The 23,759-nt window shown below is 43.8% G+C and overlaps 1 protein-coding gene across 3 annotated transcripts in view; it reads left to right on the top strand.

Moving 5' to 3' along the window:
• Nucleotides 1–23,759, top strand: part of LOC111870203 (transcription factor CP2) — a 193,325-nt gene that overhangs the window by 81,769 nt on the left and 87,797 nt on the right. For all 3 annotated transcript variants that reach the window (XM_033753718.1, XM_023862294.2, XM_023862296.2), the window contains one exon: nucleotides 13,481–13,604. In XM_033753718.1, coding sequence (XP_033609609.1) covers nucleotides 13,481–13,604 — 124 coding nt within the window. The remainder of the gene's footprint in view (nucleotides 1–13,480; nucleotides 13,605–23,759) is intronic.

The following is a 23,759-nucleotide window of genomic DNA, read 5'->3' as shown; positions in this document are numbered from 1 at the left end:
AGGACATGTAAAGATAAAGTTGTCCCTGTGCTTAACTAATTAAGTACTACGTTATGAAGTCGTATAAGGGAATGGATGTATACCACGTAAATCCACGTTTTCTTTACCTCGGCACTAGACGGAGGTGATTAATCAGCTTCACACCCCGGCCGCTTTACCCTCTGGGGAAGATACTTCGGTACCCATTGGATAGAAAGCTGGGTAGGCCCGAGAGCCGGTTTCTACGTCGTGGAGAAGAGAAAAATCTTGCCCGTACCGGGACTCGAACTCCGGCCCCTCGGTCGTCCATCCCGTAGCCAGTCGCTTTACCGACTGCGCAATAATAGGACGTGTACGTCCATGTAATTAAGAAATAGCTAAAGCAGGTGATGGACTTACTCTTGCCTTTGGGGAATAAACTCTGCTGCCATTTAAGGCTGTACTTTGTATAAGTAGTTACTGTAGGATTCTGACGATGGTGTATAACACACAGAGATATTGGGTTTTCGGACTTTATCCATCGCCCAGGTTTTTTGAGATAACTAAGAAAAACACGACGTTTCGGAAACTGGATCTGTTTCCGTCCTCAGGTGAGGGAAAAACACCTATTCTGTTGGACCTTGTCCAGTGATTGAGGCTAGCTCTTTCTAAGGGACCCAACAGAATAGGCGTTTTCCCCCCCACCTGAGGACGGAAACAGATCCAGTTTCCGAAACGTGTTTTTCTTAGTTATCTTAAAAAAACCAGGACGATGGATAAAGTCCGAAAACCCAATATCTCTGTGTACTTTGTATAGTACATTTAGCTTCACAGTCGAATTTCGTTCGTTGCAAGCAGACGAACTTTGCTTATGGACGTGAACCTTTGTTTCTAGAATGTAAATTTTATAAGGGTAAGAATGTATCATGTACTGATATGGCGATCATTGTTTGTCAGCTGTACTTTTCCGTGATATTTCGGAAACATCAGTGGAACAGTATTACTAAAATCTTGTTAAGTTACGGGAGTGTTACTACCATTCAGTTCAGAATCTTTTGCCTGCCGAAGAATGTAAGGCTATAATGTACGGAACTATAATTTGACTCCTTTTGTATGGAGCCTCGTGGCAGAAATGTAGAAGATTAGGGATATCTGAGAAATGGGTGTTGAAGAGAACATTTGAACCCGAGAGAAGGGAAGAACTGAAAACTTGAGAAAATCGCATAGTAAGGAACGTAATAATTCATATTCGTCGCCAAAAATGTTTGTGCAAACCAGTGAATGAGAATGAACCAGCTGGCCGAGGCTTGTACCTCACATGGGAGACATGAGAACTGCATTGCAAGGACAGCAAAACAGGGATAGTGTCGACCCCATCCCTCAAGAACAGAAAGTCGTTTCCGATTGTTCCACTGCTTGGTTTGATGACGATGTCGTTGCTTTATATTTTCCCCATATGTAAAATGAAGCTCCCCCTGAGTCGAACCACAGTGTCACGAACGCGTAAGGGAGGCACAGAGGTGTAGTTTGTATACTGTTCTGCAAACTATCGGGGGACTCGGTGTTCTAACAAACATGTTTGTTGGCTCTGCATTGAAGTTGATTGCGGTAGTGACGTCATTCACTTAATCCGGCACGTGTTGAAAGTGTGTGAAGACTGGTGACCTTCGCGAGTCAGAGGAACGACCGCGCTACAACTGTACCCGCAGAGTACTGCCATCTTATGCCATACGTTTCAACTATCAAGCAGAGTGAGGGATTCGCGATTATGATTATTCGGCGTGTTCACTCGTTTTGTTACTTGTTTGCTGTTTTTCCATAGGGACACTTTTAGTAGGTCTGCAATGTTACTCGCAGTTCGCGTTTCCGTACAGAACAGACTTGGACATCAACGTTAGGGAACGGAGTCCCGAAATATCAGACAGTATTGCTTGCAGCATGCCCCACTTAGATTAATATGTAGGAAACAGTATATCTACCGAAACCGACCACAGTGGCCGCGCGGTCTAACCTAACAACCTTGCCGTCATCTGTGAGCCAGTTGTCTAGATAATGTGGGCGCCCCGACGTCTCGCGACTCTATGGGCCTCCATGACCTCTTACAGGATTAGCTTTACCTTTATTTATACAGTGTTTTTATTACATCCTGAATCAGTCTGAGGGGCCGGAACGTTTCGCGGAATTCGCAGAGAAGATCATTTCGTGGATGACGCTGAAAGCTTACCATCAGTAGGAGAAGCCCAGCAGCTCATACAGATAACGCCCATGCTGCTGTACAATGCAAGGACGGCAGTTGTATTCCAATGACATTGAGACTGCAAGAAATAGTATCACACGATGCACCTGCAACATGGGCATCTGTTAATGGACTTTGCAACTGTCAGCTGAAGACCTTAAGTTTACAGCAGATGTTGTTCGCTCTGACTGGGATCACCAAGATTCACAACTATATAACATGTGTTATCCATATGCGATTCGATCTCATCAGCAGTAACGACTGTTTTCCATCAGTCTTTTGTCTGAAATTTTAGGTGAGCGCCTCATAGGCCCTCTCATTTTACTGGTACGAGTTGATGGCCTTCAATACCTAAATTTTCTTCGAACACTTCAGTTGACTGCTAGAAGATATGTCCTCTAGTACGCGTCTTCGCGTATTGTTGCAACGTGACGCTGCTGCGCCTCAGTACAGTCGTGAAGCGCGTCCGTGATTCCGAAATTTATCCTGGACGCTGGATTGGTCACGGGCCTTAAGCTCCATTTTCCTGGCCTGAATGCTTGCCTGATTTTGAATCATCATTTTTATTTCTTTCCTATGGGGATGTCTGAAAACCAAGGTTATGCAAATACTAGAGATAAACTGTGGCCTAGAGTTAAATAGTTTGGAGGTGAAATAAAGAATACGCTTGGATTATTCCAAATCTTGTGAGTTTCTTCCTGGCGCAGAGCTGAGTTATGTGTCTCTGAACGTGGAGGCCATTTCGAATTTTATTCCTTACATTTTTGTAAAATTTCTGTTTGTCGATTGTAACACAGATTAGAAAGGTTTTCCTATTTAATGACCCTTGAAATGTTAAAATTGGCGTTGAAGATAAGATACTTTGAACTGACAAGCAAGCATTCTCAATTTAGTCGGAAATGTGATTTTTATTTTATTGTCATCCCCAAATGCTCGAGCCTTGCCACGAATACAGATATAAGTGAGTGACGGCGAAGAACGAGAAGCCTACCGATACCAGGGTGCAGTGGCAGTAGTAAGTTAAGTAGCCTGTGTGTCTGGCCTCAAGCGAACAAGACGATTTGTAATCGGTTTTGTCCCCTTTTCCAGCCTTTTTTGCGTCGTTTGCACGAAGTGAACAAAAGGAAGCCATGATGGAAATGTGTTGTTGGACCCTTCATTTGTAGGCCTGCAGTCATTCGTACGCATGGTTAATCTGCGAAACAATGGACGATTTTTAATAAAATTCTGTGTTAGAGGCCGAGAACAGTTTTTGGGTGAAATTTATATTACTTAATTCAGTCCACTGTACTCCGTTACGGTAAGCGCAAATCGTGCGCACTTACTGCGGTTTGAATGTCACGGCGGTAGCTGTGGAGAGAGCTTTCTTCAGCGAAGTGTCGGCGTATAGTCCGGTAGAAGTTTACCAGCGTTTTGGAGTTAACTGCCTCCATCTTCAGAGTTGCTCATTAGCAGGGCCCGGATTTTGATGACGTAGAAAATTTTAAAAATGACCAGAAAATTCCAGAAAAATTACCTATAAAACGACCGAAAAATCCAGAAAAATTATCTACAAATTAAAAAAGAGCTAAAATGTGTCATGTAATGGAAAATCTGCTGATTGTTTCAAAATGTATTTTTAATCTTTATTAACACTGTGAACTCAACGTTACTCTTTTAAGTTCGTCCTCGTTTTTATGTTGAGAATTAAGCAATATTAATTGAATTTGAAGCTAAATGTTTTAATACGATTTTTTCTATCGTGTTAGAACGCTTATGAAATGTACATATACGGTATGTATTCCAATATTTAAGTGCCACCTCATTCAGAGTTGCAATAGATGACAGTCAACATGCGGAGATTCTCGAAGGTGAGAGAGCGCGTATTGTCCGACAGCACATTCTTGTACTGGGAGAAACTCCTTTCCACATCTGTAGACGCAATGGGAGCGTACTTGAAGTGTACCAAATCAGTAGCAGTAAGTTCTTCAATACTGAAAGCGCTGAAGGACTCTCCTGACAGAATTCGAGAAATGCTGCATAATGTTTCATAACCTGAGTTTTTATCTAGAACATGTTTCACTTTTCTTGACACCATTTTACCAATGTCCCCTGACACTTTCTCCAAATCACCGGCTATTTTTTTCACCAGAGCGAGCGAATCTTCTAGCGTTGCTCCATTCTCCTGCAAGCATTGGATTCCTTCTGTCAAGGAACTGAAATTTGCCTTTATGAAGGCCAGCTGTCCTTCCATTTCGCTGCACGAGAACTGTTCATGAGCAGCTTCAGTTGCCCTCGCATCATCCGTCTTCATTGAATCTACTGTGTTCTTCACTACCTGAAATTGCTCGCAATAGTAAACTGTAGCATCAGTCCACGTTCCCCACCTTGCGATGACGGGTTCCGGGGGCAGTGGAACACCAGGAACCATAGATTTAAATTGTATTTTACGAGCTGGAGCCTTGACGAAAATCTTCGTCCACGACACGTGAGCAACCACTTGAGGAAATCTTGATCTCACTTCCTCCGTCACTCCATGCAGTGCATGAGCTAGGCAAGTAACCTGCACCAATTTCGTATAAAACGACTTTATTGACTTTACCTGCTTTTGAAATGTGTGGGGCCGCATCGGTCACAAAAAGCAAGACGTCGTCGTGTCGTATACCCTCTGGCCACAGTAGAAACATCGACCTGTCGAAGAGTTTACAAATTGTGGAATGATTAACGGATTCTAGCGCCTCACTCGTGAGCAGAAACACTTCACCCGGTCCGCCAATTTCCAAGGTTCCCATGATGACGTTTGCCACGTAGCGAGCCTCCGTATCGCAGGTCAAATCAATAGAAACGAAAATCTTCTTCCCATGCACTTTATTCCCAATCATTTCCAGGATATCGTTATAGTACTTGGAAAGGTAGTTTTTCCTGAGTGTGGATTCATCATGGATAGAACGACCACAATTCACTTCCAGAAAGAATTTCAGTTTTTCGTTTTTCAGAACCCAAAACGGAATATTTGCGGACACCAGAGCATCACACAAATCTGTGAAAAATCCAGTGACTTGAGATGAACACTGTTGCAGTGACATTTGCACAGATTTCGTTTTCTTCGAAATTTGCACTGCTCGAATATGCTTGTTGCGGCCGATATGTTGTTGTACCGTGAAACATTTTTCTGCCGCTAATTTTTGTCACACATCTTACAGTAAAAAATGTTACCGACAGTTGAAAATATATCATCTTCAAATTCAGCTACAATCTACTTTAAATGACACGATTTAGTTGGCCTTGCTTCAGGCACCGCGATAAAATGAATCACTCTAGTGCAACACAAAACTGAACTTTTCACACTGAGAACCTTTCGTCAACTGTATCTTTGTCTGTACGGTCAAGGGTGAGAAACTGAAGACAGACGGAGTTTTATTGAGCAACAATATATCATAAAAAGCGAGGGATTCCGACTAGAAATATTTGTAACTAAGCAAATTCCTTTGCACAGAACTTGGAAAGGGCCGCAGTGTGAGTGACCGCTGTCTTACCCTGTTGCCAGCTTATGTGTTTTACGACATGTAATTTCAGCACTTTCCGCAAAACGAACGGAAAGGACCGGACATTATTACAACTTGTTATTGCATACTGTGGTAGCAGGTATTTGGGATGCAGCTGCAGGCTGCCTTTGTAGAGGCAGGAGAAAGAGAAAGAAAGAACACTTTACTTGCATATATTCACACTTCTGAAAACATATGAAGAAAAAGTGCAAAAGTTACCGAAGAATGACCCCAAAACCCCAAAAATGACCTAAAACCTTAAAAATAATAAAAAAAAGGACCTATAACAGTTACATTTCTGTACCCAGCAGTTCATCCCGGGATTTATATATTTACGGGCATCGAATAGGATGCAAGGAAAAAAAGATAACACGTCATCGAAATCCGGTTCCTGCTCATTAGCGTACAAGCGAGCGCCACAAAGCGTCATTATCATAGAAGAAACGAGGGATCGTCAGTAAATACGTCACAAATGAAAGTAAAACAACTGTAAACGACGAAGTATGTTTTCTGTGTGTGTCACTATGTAGCAGCACAGTCCAGCTTCATGACAGTCTAGGTAGCAGACGTGCATGCGTATGTTCACAAGCTGGTTTCAGTAGTCAAATGTCAACCATGCATGATGAGTAGTACCGAAGAGCATCATGCTCATGCAATGGATATTCATAAAGAAATATGTTCTGTCTGCGGTGAGAGGTGTTTGTCGCGTAAAGCGATTCACAACTGGGTTGAGAAATTTTCTGAAGGACATTCGAAAATCATAGATGATGTCCGACCAGGTCACCCTGTTGAGATCGCGTCAGAAGGAACTGTGCAGCGGGTGGAAAGGTTGATTCGAGCTGACAGGAGGATAACGAGAGACAGTGTAGCAACTGCACTAGGGTGTTCCGTGGTTTAGCTTACAGCATAATGCATGATCATTTGAAGTTTTGGAAAGTGTGCGCACGGTGGGTGCCCACAGAACTGAAGAATAGAGAAAAAATTAACCGAATGCGTCTGTCCTTGCGACATCTGTTACGGTATGCAGATGAAGCAGAAGATATGCTTCACAGGATCCTTACCGGGGACGAATCATAGATGTATCATTACTTTTTCGGACATACTTAATGTTAGCAGAAAACGTAATTGATACCTTATATTAAATATGGAAATCCTGGTTAGGATCGCAAATGCTTATATGGACCATTGTTAAGCACCGTCGCAATTCTTTGGAATACTCATTGAATTAAACTAGCTTCTTGCATTCGTCGGGGTACGCGGTAGCGTAGTGGTTAAGGTACTATGCGGGTTCAATTCCCGATGAGGTCATTGGATATTTTTCAATTCACCTAATCCTTCCGGCCGCACTAGACCCTGGGGTTTACTCAGCCTCTAACAGAAATGAGTACCAGGACCCCTTAGGCCGGGTACACACTAGCGAGCTGTTGCATGTAACGTAACGGTTACTGTAACCACATTCTGTTGGTGTGGACGCCTTCCGAACCACGCGAACGTACTTCGAGCACGCTCTGTAAGACGACCGGCGAGCCACTGCCTTGTCGGTTTTTGCTGCGAACACAAAGGGACTCGCAGTAGGCTCGTGGACGCCACAATCGCTTGCTCGTAAATGTGAACTTTTCCTCCGAGCCAGGAGTAGCGTTGCGAATCGCTATGTCTTCATGGCGAGCTCACCACGAGCACCATGAATCTGGTCGCTCGAAGCTGGTTACATGACGACTATGGACGTGTCGTCCATACGAAGACGTGGTTACATGCAACAACAGCTCGCTAGTCTGTACCCGGCCTTAACGGCCTGTTACAGGGATAGCTTTACTTTTTTACACTACTTCTTGCATTCGTCCGCGTGTGTCTGAAACAACTCCAGAATCTCTGAACGGATTTTCGTGGATTTGGACAGCTTTGCCTTTTTTCTTTATCGTTCGCAGTCATCCTATTATTCGACGCCGTGCAGTCTGTATACATACTTAAGTTTTTGTTGCATAAACCAAGAAAATTAGCGTTACGATTGCCGTCGTCTTGATGCCCGAATGCTGTTGATACAGATCCATTGTTACGAAGTTGCTGAATAGTGCAGATAGGCCTGCGACGTTACGTACAGTCTACACTTATGTTGCTGGGACGTTACAGACATTATGCCTCGTTCGTTCTCTACACGTTAGCAGTTATATAAAGCATTAGGAGACCAAGAAATGATTATCGTTATGTTTCCGTGCATTCTGGTGTGTGTGTTTCAAAGAGCAGCTGTTTCGGTAGTACACATTTGGGATAGCTCGGTATGGTGACTGGGCTTAAGCTGGAGAGTCGGGGTTTTATCCTCGGTAGGGCAAGAGTATTTTTCTGGACGACTGCGTCCAGACATTGTCCAGTTTCTCATATGACAAGGAACCAGGGCCCCCTTCACGGAGGGGAGGTAGGTTGTGTGAGGCGTGAAGCTGACCATTCACCTTCGTCTAGGCCCGAGATAAAAGTTAAGTAAAGTAAAGTTATCCCCGTAACAGGGCGTGAAGGCCCATGGGGTTGTGAGACGTTGAGGTTCCAACATTTTCTAGAAAGTCGGCTCAGAGATGGCGGTGAGGTTGTCAGCCATACGCGCCGGCCGCCCTATACCCCTAAGAATATTCCTGGTTCTCATTTCTGTTAGAGGCTCAGTCGACCCCAGGGTCATAGTGTGGCAAGAAGGATTAAGTAAATTGGAAAAAATCCAACCCTTTGGGATTCGATCCCACGACCTTCCGAGATAAATTATAAGTAAAGTAAAGTTGTCCTTATGTTTAACTAATTAAGCACTACACCATGAAGGCGTATGGGTGAGTAAATGTATAGATACACATTTTCCTGACCTCAACACTAGTTGAGTGGTCAGCTTCACTCCATGGCCGCTTTACCCTCGGGGAAAGAGCCCCAGTATCCATTGGATAGGAAACTGGGTGGGCCCCAGAACCGGTCTGGACGAGATGGAGAAAAAATTCTTGACCCTACCGGGACTCGAACTCCGACCCCTCGGTGGTCCAGTCGCTGCACAGACTCCGCTGTCCCGGCTCATGTGAAGCTGACCATTCACCTTCATCTAGGTCCGAGGTTAATTAGGAATTCACGAAATTATACACCCACTCCGCCACCGTTGCTATGCATTGGTGCATAATTAAGCACAGGGACAAGTTTAGATTTCTTTACAGATCTGGAATTCTGAAGTTCAATGTTCATTTATATTGCCGTTATATTATTTTTTTTTTGCAGCCTTGTGTTTTAGAACCATAGTGTAATAAGGTGGTAGTGTATACACTTGCGGAAATAATGCTGCTATGTGATGGGGTGTTTATGGATGACAGTTTGGTTGTTTATTCTCAGCATTAAACAAATGATCCACAACCGAATCCTGATCGTTTACCCCATTTTGCTTTAATATTTATCATCACTTTATACAAGCCAGCGTCATCCAATCTCAGTTTCGCTTTAATATTTATCATCACTTTATACAAGCCAGCGTCATCCAATCTCAGTTTCAGTTTACATGATTTTTAACACTTCGAATTTGACATGTGTTTCGTTATGAAAAGTAAACCCATTTCAGTTTGCAATTCGCTGGTTATTCAATTTATTTTTTGAAGTATCTGATTATGATCGTAACATGTAAATGTAAGAAATAACCACAATGAAAATTAATATTAACCTTCTCTTAATTTGTATTTCATTTTATTAACCTTGTTAGCCGACAGTAACAAATCAAAACCTCATTGATGAGGAAATTAAGAGGAGATTGAACTCGGGTAATGCTTGCTACTATTCAGTCCAGAACCTTTTGTCTTCTCGTCTGCTGTCCAAAAACATAAAAGTCAGAATATACAAAACTATAATTTTGCCTGTGGTTCTGTGTGGGTGTGAAACTTGGTCTCTGACATTAAGGGGGGAACATAGACTGAGGGTGTTTTTAGGACAGGGTGCCGAGGAGAATATTTGGACCGAGAAGAGATGAAATGACAGGAGGTTGAACAAAACTGCATATTGAGGAGTTTTATAACTTGTACTCTTCTTCAAGTATAATTAGAATGATGAAGTCAAGGAGGATGACGTGGGCTGGGCAAGTAGCACGAATGGGGGAGACGAGGAATGCACATAGGATATTGGTGGGAAAGCCGGAAGGAAAGAGACCACTGGGAGGACCAAGGCGTAGGTGGGTGGACAATATGAAAATGGATTTTCGAGAGATAGGATGGGATGTTATGGATTGGGTTGATCTGGCTCAGGATAGGGATCAGTGGAGGGCTCTTCTGAACATGGTAATGAACCTTCGGGTTCCATAAAATGCTGGAAAGTTCTTGAGTAGCTGCAGATATGGCGGCTCCTCAAGAAGGGCTCAGCTCCATAAGTAAGTAAGTAAGTAAGTAAGTCTTGTTAGCAGTTGCTATTTAGACGGCTACCCTATACCTTCATATTTATATCAGTCTTTCTTTTACTGGTATTGACAGTTGTGGCAGGTGGATATTGCAGTGTTCGCCGGAAATACAGTAATCATTCCTTTATAATAGGTAAATAAGCCTTATTGCTTCCGCCGAGCGTTTTAATAGATCGATTGATCGATGTAACTTTCCACCCTTTGCGCAGGCATGCGAAGTGGTTACACCATAGGCAATCATGAGATTTCTCTTAGCCTGCTTTACTTGGATGGCCTTTAATTGGCGCTTGTAGGACGCACATTGGATTTTCATAGGTGAATATGTATACACGGTGGGAAGCATTGGAACATATTATATCGCAGTATTGCGCTTGTTCCAAACCGCTGTAAGAGTTGATTTGGATTCCATTTTCATTCGTAAGCGCAATACGTATGTTAGCGAGTTCTCGAAAGTACTGCATATCGAGTGCGCGTATTGTTTCAGTAAATGTGAATTTGGCTGATGGACCGGTGAAGAACCAAAAAGAACTCCATGGTTTTAGTCCGCAAGCGAACTATACCGACCGAGCGACCGCCGCTTGTCGGCGAAGTTAGTGCCAACTTTAGCGGATAGAGGGGGTCGCGTTGTCAGCGCAACGAATCTCTACGGCCGTTAATTTCGATTTTCGAGACCGGAACCGCTATTTCCTTGAAATAGCTCCTCAGTTATCCTCACGAGGCTGAGTGGAACCCGTTCCAGACCCACTACTTCTCAGAAAATCTGGTAGCGCCGGGAATCGAATCCGGACCTCTGGATCTGTAGCCAGGAACTCTTGACTATTAGACCACAGAGGCGGTCAGGTGAAGAACCAAGCAGGTAGGAAAATAACAGTTTCTAATGACCATCATGGGTTCGGCCGTGTAGTGACTGGCCGCCTGGCTGTACGACCGGAAGGGTAGAGCTTTATCTCTTCGCTGCGATGTCAAGATCAGTTCTGGAGGCCGTCCCACCAACTTCGTATTCAGTGGGTAACGAGGCTTCTGTCCCCGACTGTATACTTTCCAGGGCATGAACAGACCACGCGTCATCATCTGGTGTCAAAGTCACGAATACTTAGTAACTCTACCTCATTCGCTCTCGTGATGTGGTGCTTAATTAAGCAAAGAGACGAGTTACGCTTACCCTACTCTGTGAACACCTGATGCTTTCACGACGGCTAAAAGTCATGGAAGTCTCCTCTGGCCATCAGCTGCCGTAATACGAAGCCGAGCTCCAACATTTTGGACCGCGGCTGCCTTCATGGGGGAATACACGATTCAGCGCTTTTATATAATGGTAGATAACTTATTTTACGTCGGGTCTGACCAAAGTCGCCGCTGGCCGCAGACCTTCACAAAGTATCCTGTCGTTAAGAAATTAGTAGTTAACAATTTCCTAAGCTCACTGAGCTTAGTTAATGCTCGCATATAAGTAATAATCTCCTATAAAGTCTATTGGGATTTTGACGGGAATTTGTCAAAAACGGACGTAAAGCATACCTAGCCTTAAGAGTTTGCAAACGTTTGGAAAGAGAGCTTCAATATTTATCCTAATATACTGACCTTGGTAAGGGGACACGTGGTAGCGTAGTTGCTCGAGGCACTATTCTACGGAAGGTCGCGAGTTCCATTCCCGACGAGGTCATTGGAATTTTCAATTGACGTAATCCTTCCAGCCGCACTGTGGCCCTGGGGTCGACTCAGCCTCTCGCAGAAATGAGCACCAGAACCATCCTGGAGGGTAAAGGGCGTTTGGCTGGCGCGTAAGACTGACAGCCTCACCGCCATCTGTGAGCTAATTGTCTATAAAATGTGGGAGGTTCAGCGTCTCACAACCGTATGGACCTCCACGGCCTCTTACAAGGATAGCTTTACCTTACCTTTACTAAATTCCGTAGAATGATAAGGTGCTGCAGCTGTCTAGAAGTGTTCCCTGCTTCTCAGCGGTTGTTTAGCCTGTTCTTCGACTCCACCAAAGCGTCCTGTAACTTCACCGGTCTACACGACAGTATATCCCACACAGTCACCGCTCTGAGAACCTCAAATCCGGAAGTGTTGTACAGGCCTCCTCGGTTTCTTGCAGTTTGTCTATGTTCTTGCATGTGTTAAGAATCTGTAGGACGGTTTTAAACGTTAATAACCAGTAGCGTGGTGACGTTGTGGCTCTAGCCATGGCTGAAAAGTCGAATCGAGAAAAGCGTTTGGATAATCACCTTACAACAGTTTCGTTCCCCAAGAGTTCTGTCTTGTGCGGTGTAGTCCGGGGAAAGTCAGCCGACATTTCTGATGATTATGTCGCCTCCGTATTTCCTTGAAATAGCCCTTCATTTATCCTGACGAAGCTGAGTGGACCCCGTTCCACTCCGGCGGGCGCTCGGTCGGTATAGTTCGCTTGCGGACTACAGGCCACGGAGTTTGTTTTGTTTTGTACTAGGTAAAATATGTGAGCACGCCGGTCACGGTAGCCGAGCGGTCTAAGGCATGTACTGTCTTCGCTCGCTTGGAAACCGGGATCGTGGGTTCGAATCCCACTCAGGGCATGGATGTTTAGTTTGTGTGTGTGCGTTTTTCTGTGTTTGTGTACAGGTAGAGGCCTTGCGACGAGCTGATCACCCGCCCAAGGAGTCCTACCGAATGTATAAGATCTAGAAAAACCGAAGTGAACGGAGAAGTTCATGGAGGTAGGCCTAGGCCCACTGGGGCTGTAGTGCCAAGGAAAAAAAAGTATGTGAGCAGTTTGGTAGGAGATTGTATAAGGAATTTATGGCTGAAAGTTTTTATAAATACTTTTTTTTTTCATTTCGTCCATCCTGTTGTGTTATAATACACAATTTCTTTATTAAAACTGTCACAACACAACTATAACAAGATCAGTGCCTAGTTTGGTTTGCTACATGTTTCGGCTATTAAAAGCCATCATCAGGCAAATACATGGCTAACATATATACACCACTGAACTGCAGTACTAGTTTACATTCCCTACAGAACGGACAGTGCTTTCTAAGATGAGGCCCCGACTAAATAATTACCATTAATATTACTACATCTACATCACGAGCCTCCAAAACAGTTTATTATATATACACAAAATATAGAATACTCCAATTTGTCCGTGGGAACACAACAAAATCACAAAACCCAATGACTGACTCGATGATGTAAAGCATCACTCGAAGAAATTTATCTTGTTTTATACTATAACTTTTGTTTTCGCTGTCCCGTCTCCCAGCCGTTTAAGACTCTCTTAATGTAGGATTACTCTCTTCTGGATGTTCTAAGTGGTCTTCCCTTGATGTCCAGCCAAAATACCAGCATTTCTTGCTTCTCTGAATGTTCGTTGTTATGTCACAGGGTCATCTGCCAGCAGGATGAACAGCTGGCAGGTGGAGGACATCGCCGACAATCTTGCAGCCGACCTTGATGGCAGTCTGTCCGGGCTCGGGGTCGATCTGAGCGCAGCACCGTATAATATGAGGTGAGTCCTGAGAATGTAGCGATTTTCAAACTCTGTCAGTTCACAAACCTCATCATTTGGGAACTGAGTAGACAGAACTCCGTCAGGAATTGTATTTGGTCTCGAAGATTTATTTCTAGCGCTTTTCGACCTGGCCCATTAACCTCCATCTAAAGTTTTAAGTGGTAAAGAAAATGTAAAGTATTCCTGAGTTTAATTCAAAAACACACCATGAAGACGTATTGGGAGAGTGGAGGTATAGGTTCACCCATTCTTAAACTCGTCACAGTGGATGGCTCGAGAGGTCAGCCTCATGCACCGGCTGCTTTGCTGCTGGAGATACATCTCTTTCTACACACTAGATGGGAGCAGACCCTGGTCGGTCTGGACGTTTTCAGTCAGCAGTGACTCTTTACTAACTAAACCAGTGTTTCTCAACCGCCGGGCCTTCTTCTTATAGAAAAAAGAATTTACCGGGCCGCGGTCTGACAAAGTTTGAGAACCACTGGACTACACTATCCCGGACCTTATAATATTAGTTTGTGTTGATAATAAGAAAATCACTTTAGCCGTTGATGTTAAACCTATATACCCTTGAAAGTTATTCTTCCTCAGCGCCTGTTTTCTTGTCTGCAGGGCTGTCAGTCCTGTGTCTGTGACAGACAACCATTTCGTTACGTCGGGTTTGTAGCAGTGTGTAATTAAGATATAATTTTATACTTTTATTTGGCAAAACGGAGAAGTTTCCACATTGCACCTTCCGTATTTAGAATTTTAAAGTAATTTTTAAGTTAGAGCTGTTATTGAAATCCTCCGTTGCATAAGTATATTTAGGATTCAGAACTACATCATTTGGGAAACAAGAAAATCTAACAATCATTCAGGGATTTTTTTTTTTTTTGGTCATTTGGCGCAGAACCCTTCAAATAATCGTTTGTACACTTGCTGTTGAGCGTTATATAAATGATGTTGGCTGGTTTCTGATTTTTTTATCGTTTTAATATTACTGAATACAAAAAACAAACTCCGTTGCTTTAGTCCGTAAGCTAACTATACCGACCAAGCGACCGCCGTTTGTCGTCGAAGTTAGTGCCAACTTTAGCGGATAGAGGGTGTCGCGTGTTCAGTGCAACGAATCCCGACGGCCTTCAATCTCGGTTTTCTAGACCGCAGCCGCTGTTTCCTTGAAATAACTCCTCAATAATCCTCAAGAGGCTGAGTGGACCCCGTTCCAGACCCACTACTTCTAAAAAAAATCTAGTAGCGCCGGAGATCGAAGCCGGGACCTCTCAATCTGTAGCCAGGAATTCTGACCACTAGACCACAGAGGCGATCACACGCTGAATGCCGTGTCTCAGAAATTGGATTAGTTTCTGCCCCCAGTTGGAAAGATGGCCAATTACCTGCTCACCGAATTCGACAGACCATGAGACTCAGCTGAGTACGAGTAGATACTTCCCCACGTGTTCTCAGGGCGAAAGCAGGCCCATTTTCTGAAACGCGTTCCGTTTGGAGTAGTTGGTTGATGAATTAGTCCAGAATCCCAGCAGTACTGGTTGCAACATACAGTTTAAAAACGCCTTAGAATTCGATCATACAAAAGTAGATCTTGTTATGGGAGGTCCTGCTCTTCAGTAGTTCTCCGTTATTTATCGAAACGTCGTAGTTCAAGTGTAGAACATTGTCTCATAATTCAGTAATTTCATTTATAATTGCCAGAATATGTTGATTTCTTTTCAATGGTAGAAACAATTCTTACAGAAATTGTTTTCAACATATCACTTAACAGGAACGGCCAAGAATCTTTGTTTGCTAAGAACTGTAATTTCAGTGATAAATAATTACTTCATTAAACAGTCCATTGTACAAGGTCGTGGGCAAACGTGATCTTCTATATGTATATAGAATTAAATGTACATCTCTGCTCGAAAAACTGACTGCACGCGTTTCACTTACTGCACACGGAGGAGAGATCTTGTTATTGCTTAAAAATGTGGAATACTTTACTCACTTTACTCGTTCTCGTTTTATACAGGGAGCTTGTCGTTGGCGATAACGCCTGTACCTCGAACTGTGTTCTCGGTTTTTGAAATGACACTTCTCGGCAGCACAGCCTGGAATAGAATCACCCATGGAGCTGAACCCTTCTTGAAAAGCCGCCAATTGTGCAGGACTCAAGAACTACCCAGCATTTTATTGAACCCGAAGGTTCATTACCGTGTTTACAAGAGACCTCCAGCGGTCCCTATCATGAGCCATATCTATCCAATCCATACCATCCCATTCTGTCTCTCTGAGATCCATTTTAATATTGTCCACCCACCTATGCCTTTATCTTCCCAGTGGTCTCTTTCCTTCTGGCTTTCCCACCAATGTCCTATGTGCATTTGCCCTCCCCCCATTCGTGCTACAGGCCCTGCCCATCTCATCCTCCTTGACTTGGTCATTTTTATGGTACTTGGAGAAGAGTACAAGTTATGAAGCTCCTCATTATGCAGTTTTCTCCAACCTCCTGTGACTTCATCTTTCTTTGGTCCAAATATTCTCCTCAACACCCTCAGTCTATGTTCCTCTCTTAATGTCACACAGCAAGTTTGACCCATACAAAACCACAGGCAAAATTATAGTTTTGTGTATTCTAATTTTTATGTTTTTGGGCAGCAGACAAGAAGACAAAAGGTGCTGGACCGAATGGTAGCAAGCTCGTTCCCCAGCATATGATGGATTGGGGGGGCGGGATTTCATACCCCAAACTGGCAGCAGAAATCATCGTAGCATGAGCCGGTGCATTGTCGTGAAGAAGTCGCACACCTTTTCCCAGCATTCCAGATCGCTTTCTCTTGATTTCCTCCCGTAATTTTCTCAGAAGGTTCCGGTAGTACTCGCCAGTGATGGTGACGCCCCTTTGCACGTAGTCGGTCATGATGACACCACGTTGATCCCAGAACACACTCAACATCACCTTTCCTGACGACGGCTGGGATTTGGCCTTCTTTGGATGCGGCAAGTCTGCACGTTTCCACAAAAGTTTCTTTGCCACATCCATCAGTTGCTGTTTTTTTTGAACTGGTGTCAACAATCGTGGCACCGAACGCGCAGAGACCTTTGTCATGTGTAACTCGTCATGGATGATGTTGAAAACCGACCTGTGGCTAATGCGGACCTCATGAACAATAGCTTCGATAGTTATGCGCCTATCGGATAGGGTCAAAGCTTCCACCTGACCACTGTGTCATATGATGGTACACCTTCCTGATACAGAGCGGTCATCTGGTCATGGATCTCCCTGGCAGACTTCCCTTGCAAATGCAGGAACCGTATCACAGCGCGAGTCTCCAGTTTCTCAACCGACGTCGCCATTTTGTTTCTGCCCCTTCTGGTGGCTCCCTCTGTCCACTTGGCGCGGGAAAATTTGACTGTTCGACAAGCTCAGGAAATGGCCTATCTCCTATATAGAACGATATTTTGGAATTATGATTTTCTCATGGTGATAATTAAAACATTGTGACTTCCGATCGTACTTAGTTTTACCTGGAATGGAATAAAATTGTGACTAATGGACCGCGTGGAAGTGGAAGCAAGTGATAGTGGCCTATTTTAAAGAAATTAATCCAACATGTACCTAAAGGGAGTGCTGAAAACAAAACGAAAATGTCGTAGTGAGAATAGCTGTGCTTCGGGCCGAAACTTGAACCCTCCAGCGGGAGTGTGAACCAATTAACTGCGGCATTCTGTCAGTCCGGTTTGAGTTTAGCTTCCCTGTTGTACAGGTGTAACTAGCTCTCTGACTGTCTATCTGGCCATCTGTCTTATTTGCCTATCTCTTCTGTCTGTTTAATCTGTCTGCCTAATTTATGCATCAGTGTGAATCTAATCTGTCGAACGTTGTGAGCAAAGCGTTTCCTGGGATGCAGATAATTTGTACAGATTTTCTAAATCCATATTAACTATAAAAATTATGAAAATTACGTGCTTAAGAGACAGAAAGTAACAGGAGAATGGAAGAAAATTCATAACGAGGAGTTTGAAATACAGTATTACTATGTAGACCTATCGAGGAGAATGTGATGAGCTGAGCGTGTACCACGCATGAAAGTCACGAGAAATGCACACAAAATTATTAGCTGGATAGCCTGAAGAGGCCGGTCACGGTAGCCGAGCGGTCTAAGGCATGCACTGTCTTCGCTCGCTCGGAAGCCGGGATCGTGGGTTCGAATCCCACTCAGGGCATGGATGTTTGTGTGCGTTTTTCTGTGTTTGTGTACAGGTAGAGGCCTTGCGACGAGCTGATCACCCGCCTAAGGAGTCCTACCGTATGTGTAAGATCTATAAAAACCGAAGTGAACGGAGAAGTTCATGGAGGTAGGCCTAGGTCCACTGGGGCTGTAGTGCCAAGGGGGGGGGGGGAGCCTGAATGAGGAGACCACATGGAGGCTTGAGTATAGATGAGACATTAATTCCGAAGTTGACCCGTAAAGAAATTGGACGTGAGTGAGCGGACTGAATTCAATTGGTGCATGACCGGGCCCAGTGGCCAGCTTTTGTGAAAGCCAAAAAGAACCTTTGGGTTCCGTATAAGGCGAAGAATATCCTGACGAAATAGCTTTAACAGTTTTCTGTCTGACGATTGTTTTTCTCCTGAGAATGGACGAGGGAGATTGCCCTTCCTAAGCAAAGCTATTTACATTATTATTGTGGCGCCAGAAAGTTTGTTTCCATGAGCAGAAGATATGCTTACGTAACCAGCTGTTCTCCAGGTTTTGCCCTTCCTAGTTCGGGTTTCACAAGCTATTTGAATTCGACGTTTTTCTTGTGAAGTAACCTAAATGATGCCTTTCTAGGAACTTCGTATGTTTCAGCCGCATTCTTAAACTCGATAATCTTACTACGGACCGCACTTCTAGCATTTTTCAACCCTTTTGCCTCTTCCGTTTTCTTTTCCTTCCCTGAAACCACTATAGTTCTGAGCAGTTGCGATGGCGAGTTTGAAGAGCATGCGCAGTGGCAAGGGATATCACGTTCTCCCTCTCCTTGCAGTTGCGTCAGAAAGAATTAACGGGCGGTAACGGGTGTCGTTGGTGTGCAGTAGGAACGTGATTTAATATTATTTCTGTTCTGTGATGGGCTGTGTATTTAAATTCAGGTAATGCTGATTAGCAGATTTTGCAAGTGGAAGGGGGAGGAAGTAAACGCAAGTCTTCACACAAAGAAGCGAGAGGAGTGGCATGAAATGTGTACCGGTATTTCATATGTGGGATAGTGACGTCGGTAACACTGTTGCCAAATGTTAGGAAAGAACAGCTACTACTTGTGACACAGACTTTGAACTCTACAAACACGAAAAAAAATAATGCCGAGCTATTTATACTGTGCAGGAAATGTTTCTAATACGTTGTGCAACTCTAATGCCATTTTTGTCATAGTAAAATGCATGTGGACAGCGTCACAAGGTATAACTCTTGTCTCTTTTTGCTTCGGGATCTCAAGTGACCATTTTAACTGCTACTCACTATCATAAAGTGTTAGAAGTTCTGTGAAGCCTGAATTTATTGAGGTAATTACATCAGCAAAAAAATGGTTCGTTAAGTTAGTGTAATTATGACAGGTTTCACAGGTTTACTGATACGGAATAGTGTCCCATATTACGACCACATAGTATTCCATAACAAGGACATTCACTATACGAGTATTTCGTTCAAGTGTATTTTGTAAATGAATGCAGGCAGTAAAAACAATTATTTTCTCAGCCGCCGTAAAAAGTCACCACTAGAAGGCACCGTCAGTTGTGAACACTAAACAGTAAATTATTACAAATATATAAATATTTCGGGGAAGTTCATGGAGGTAGGCCTAGGCCCACTGGGGCTGTAGTGCCAAGGAAAAGAAAATATAAATATTTACTCAATAACCGTTTGAAAATCCAAAATAAGTAGCTACTTCTGCACTTATGACCACTTTCCAGTGAGGTGTTAACCTGCCAGATGTGCATAGGTTCTCAGATGATGTAGCTAACACATATATATCATAGTTCATTGTTACAGAATGAAAAACATTAAATACCGCCGAATCCCGTATTTGGAGGCTCTTTCATATATGCCCTCTCTTCAGCAACGCCGTGTCAAAAACTGGCTGTCGCCTATCTTGACATTTTGCCCACCTGCGTGGCACCTTTTCTTTCATCCCGCTTCATCTCAGGCGGTGTGATCAAAATAGTGATTGAATATAGAAGTAACTCATCTAGAAAAGGCCGCGCCATAGCTCAAGCGGTTAGTCGCTGGCTTCCCACCGCGGCGGCCCGGGTTCGATCCCGGGTCTGGTCAAGTGGGATTTGTGGTGGACAAAGTGGCGCTGGGGTAGGTTTTGTCCGAGTACTTCGGTTTCCCCTGCCAATCTTCATTCCACAAAATTGTCCATCATCATAATCACCCGGAGCAGGTACAATAGGGCAATCAGTGGCCGACGTGCCGAGTGGATCCAGTTGGACTCAACCCCCCCCCCCACTAAGCGAATTAACTCATCTACTCATCATCATAGAATGGCCTTGTGAGTTTATCTTATCTGTGAAGATAGTGTGGACTTACGGCGTTTCTACTCCTGCATCTGTTTTCTTCAGAATGACTTTTAGTATCATGTGTCGCTTCGGCTTTTGGGATTAGGCCAATTCGACTCTTGAGGGTTTTCCAACTGCTCGGAAAACTTTGCAGTTGCCGTCTTCAGGGTTATGACTTGGGGAGGAGTTTTGGTATCTGTTACTTAACTCTCATATTAGGCAGTATGGCGGAGGCGAAGCCGTGAGTGAATGAATATAAAAGCGAGATGACAGGTAGTAGGGATCGTAGGGAGCGACCACGTGTGTGTGGATAGTGAAAAGAGGTGATGGAAAATGTTTTTGAATCAGTCGATAGACTTCGTGAAAATTATATAGGCATATACACTTCTCGTTTTCTTAGCGGTAGCGGATGTACGGTTCTGATTTTGGAAGGCGACAAATTAATAACATATATGAACTTCTGTGTTGAAAATTACGAACGTGATTGCCGGGCAGAGATTTTGGGCCGTGTATACAAGCTTGGAAATCAGTACTGGGCGAAATTTCTGTACTAACTCCGGTCATGTATGCCGCAGTAACTGTCAACTTACCTTCCCTTCTTAAGGGCAAAAGTAAGACTTACCTTGTTGGGTAGGTGTGGCTGCCCGCTTTCAGCTTCTGAAATAACAAAATGGCGGCCCTAAATCAATATCCGTTTAATTCTTAGTTTAACTACAACGTTATTGAAGATATGACTACTGAATTAACATACCAACAAATCATGTATAAAGCATTATTTATACTAATTTAAGAGCCACAGATATGGTGACAGTGCGGATCTTCGAGGTATATTAACAGATCTAGCGTAGACAATCTTACGTACGTAATAAATACCCCCGAAAATTTACTGCTGCTGTTAATATATACATATTTAAAATAGCCGGCGCTGGACGACCGAGGGGTCGGAGTTCAGTTCCGGTAGGGTCAAGAATTTTCTCTTCTCCACGTCGTTCAGACCGGCTCTGGGGCTCACCTAGACTCCTGTCCAATGGGTACCATGGCTCTTTCCCCGAGGTAAGGCGGCCGGGGCGTGAAGCTGGCCACTCACCTCCAGCTAGTGCCGAGGTCAAGAATATGTAGATCTATACATCCACTGCCCCGTACGCCTTCGTGGCGTAGTGCTTAGTTAGTTGAGCACAGGGACAACTACTTACAGTAGCCAGCAGCACGACTCGAGTAGGTTTCAGTCCTCACTAACCTATGGGCTGCACTGCGTTTTATTGCTGGATTATCCCTACCAGCACGGAACTTGTAGGGCTGGATATCTGTTAGCAGGAAAGTAGGCTTTATAAGGTCTACCAGGATCTCTTATTAATTGGTCTGACTGGCCTTCGGTGCTACAAAAATATTTTAAAGGAAAGGTATCACAATAAATTCTCCCCAGAATTGAATTTTATTTTGTATTATTTTGGCTGAACATTTGATGGACCTCAATTTTCCCCCAGAATAATCACAGTGGTCCTATTCCAGATTTGTGACACTAACTCTTGTTTTGGGTCCATGATCCTGTATGTAGTCGTGCATTTATGGCAGTAAATCTTATTTTGGTTTTGTCTTTAAGCATTCCATCGGCTGCCACTCCGAAGGTTATGGGATTGCCAAATGCTAATATGTTCTTAGAATATGTATGTTCAAAACATTACCAGCCCTTCTGCAAAATGCCCTATCACTCTCGGACATATTAATTTGGAACTGTATTTACACAGAAGTGTGTTTTCACACTGTACCAAGGACGTGTTATTACGTGTTTCTCGCGTCTGGAAGTCTTTTGCTCGACTGCTCGAGCGGAATTTCGTAGTGCTTAAAGTTAACGCTGATTCATTCTGATTGAACATCGAAAGGGAGTTGCGAATGGTTGGTCTCAAGATGTATTCACGAAGAGAACATTTCACTGTTATTTATTCTCTTGCATACCGTTCAGTAGAACGAAACAGTTTGGCCCAAGCGACGGCTCTTCTGACTTGTATTCCGAAAGCGTCCGGTTCCAATTCCTGTTGGGACTCCCAGTACCACCGTTGAGATTTTCCATGGTTACCCTTAATCCCGGCAAACAAATCCTCGAAGTATGCCTCAAACGCCTCGCGATCTCCCATGTCCTTTCAGGTTTACTGAACGCAACCACCTATCCATGTAACTCGACGCTAAGTAACCACTGCAGTTGACACAGAACTGTTAAATAACATGATGCATCCATCCATTCGTTAGATACAGAACACGACAAATTGATACTGAAGTTCAGTTACCAAACTCATTCCTGTTCAGCGCCAGTGGTTCACGTGTTTGGACACTTACACTGTGTAGAAGCCACGATGCCATCAGTCAGCAGGATTCTCTGTCGTCCATAAAAACTTTTCCGCCTGTCGTGTCCATCACACAGGTGCGATTATTTTCCGCCATAGCTGCAAATAATTCGGCGATATTCTGGGAAATGCCCTACAAGTGGACAGCTGTACACTTGTTAAACTTGAGGACTCAGATTTGAGTAAGGGGTCATTGTTTTAGTTGTTACCTCAAAAATTTCGAGAAAGTAATGCCGTCTTCACGAAAGCTGTACGTAATTCGATAGCATTCTTTCGATTTGCTGCTGCTCGACAGGTCTATGAAAAATGAATCCCAAACACCAATAATCTTCGCTTATTGGGTTGGGTCACGCTATAGAAAGTAATACGTAGAATGTAAAGGAGTTCCGAAGGAATGAGCCGACACAGACAGATTTGCCCTTCACATCGACGAAAACCGGATCACTGACCCAGTAAACTAAATATTTAGCGTAGCCACAACAGTAACATTGCTATAAAATCAGGGACGATTGAAGTACGGCTTACAGGGAGTACAGCCACCGAAGCCAGCTGAATCTTCCCAGAGACGACTCTGAAAACTAAGTAAGTTATGTAAGTTTTCACGGCGATGACTATGAAAAAAGTCGTCTTCTGGGTTTTGGGGCCGAAGAATACACGGCGCCTAAACCCAGAAGACGACTTTCTTCACTAACTAACTTACTTCATGGAGCTGAGCCCTCCTTGAGAAACCGCCAGTGGTGCAGCCACTCAAGAACTTCCCAGCAATTTACGGAACCCGAAGGTTCACTACTGTGTTCACAAGATCCCTCCGCTGGTCCCTATCCTGAGCCAGATCAATCCAGTCCATACCACCCCATCCTATCTGAGATCCAGTTTAATGTTCACCCACCTTCGTCTTGGTCTTCCTAGTGTTCTCTTTCCTTCTGGCTTCCCCAGCAATACCCTATATGTATTCCGCTTTGCCCCATTCGCACTACATGCCCTGCCCACCTTTTGACTTCAGCATTCTAATTATACTTGGCTAAGAGTACAAGTTATGAAGCACCTCATTATGCAGTTTCCTCCAATCTCCCGTCACTTCATCTCTCTTAGGTCCAGATATTCTTCTCAACACCCTGTTCACAAACACTCTCAGTCTTTGTTCCTCCCTTAATTGCGGAGACCAAGTTTCACACCCATACAGAACCACAGGCAAAATTATAGTTTTGTGCATTCTAATTTTTATATTTTTCGACAGCAGACTAGAAGACAGCAGTCCTGGACTAACGGTAGCAAGCATTACCCGAG

The sequence above is a fragment of the Cryptotermes secundus genome, unplaced genomic scaffold (assembly GCF_002891405.2).
Source record: "Cryptotermes secundus unplaced genomic scaffold, Csec_1.0 scaffold1182, whole genome shotgun sequence".
NCBI classification, from domain to species: domain Eukaryota; kingdom Metazoa; phylum Arthropoda; class Insecta; order Blattodea; family Kalotermitidae; genus Cryptotermes; species Cryptotermes secundus.
The sequence above is the reverse complement of the archived record's forward strand: the minus strand, read 5'-3'. Positions and strand labels throughout refer to the sequence as shown.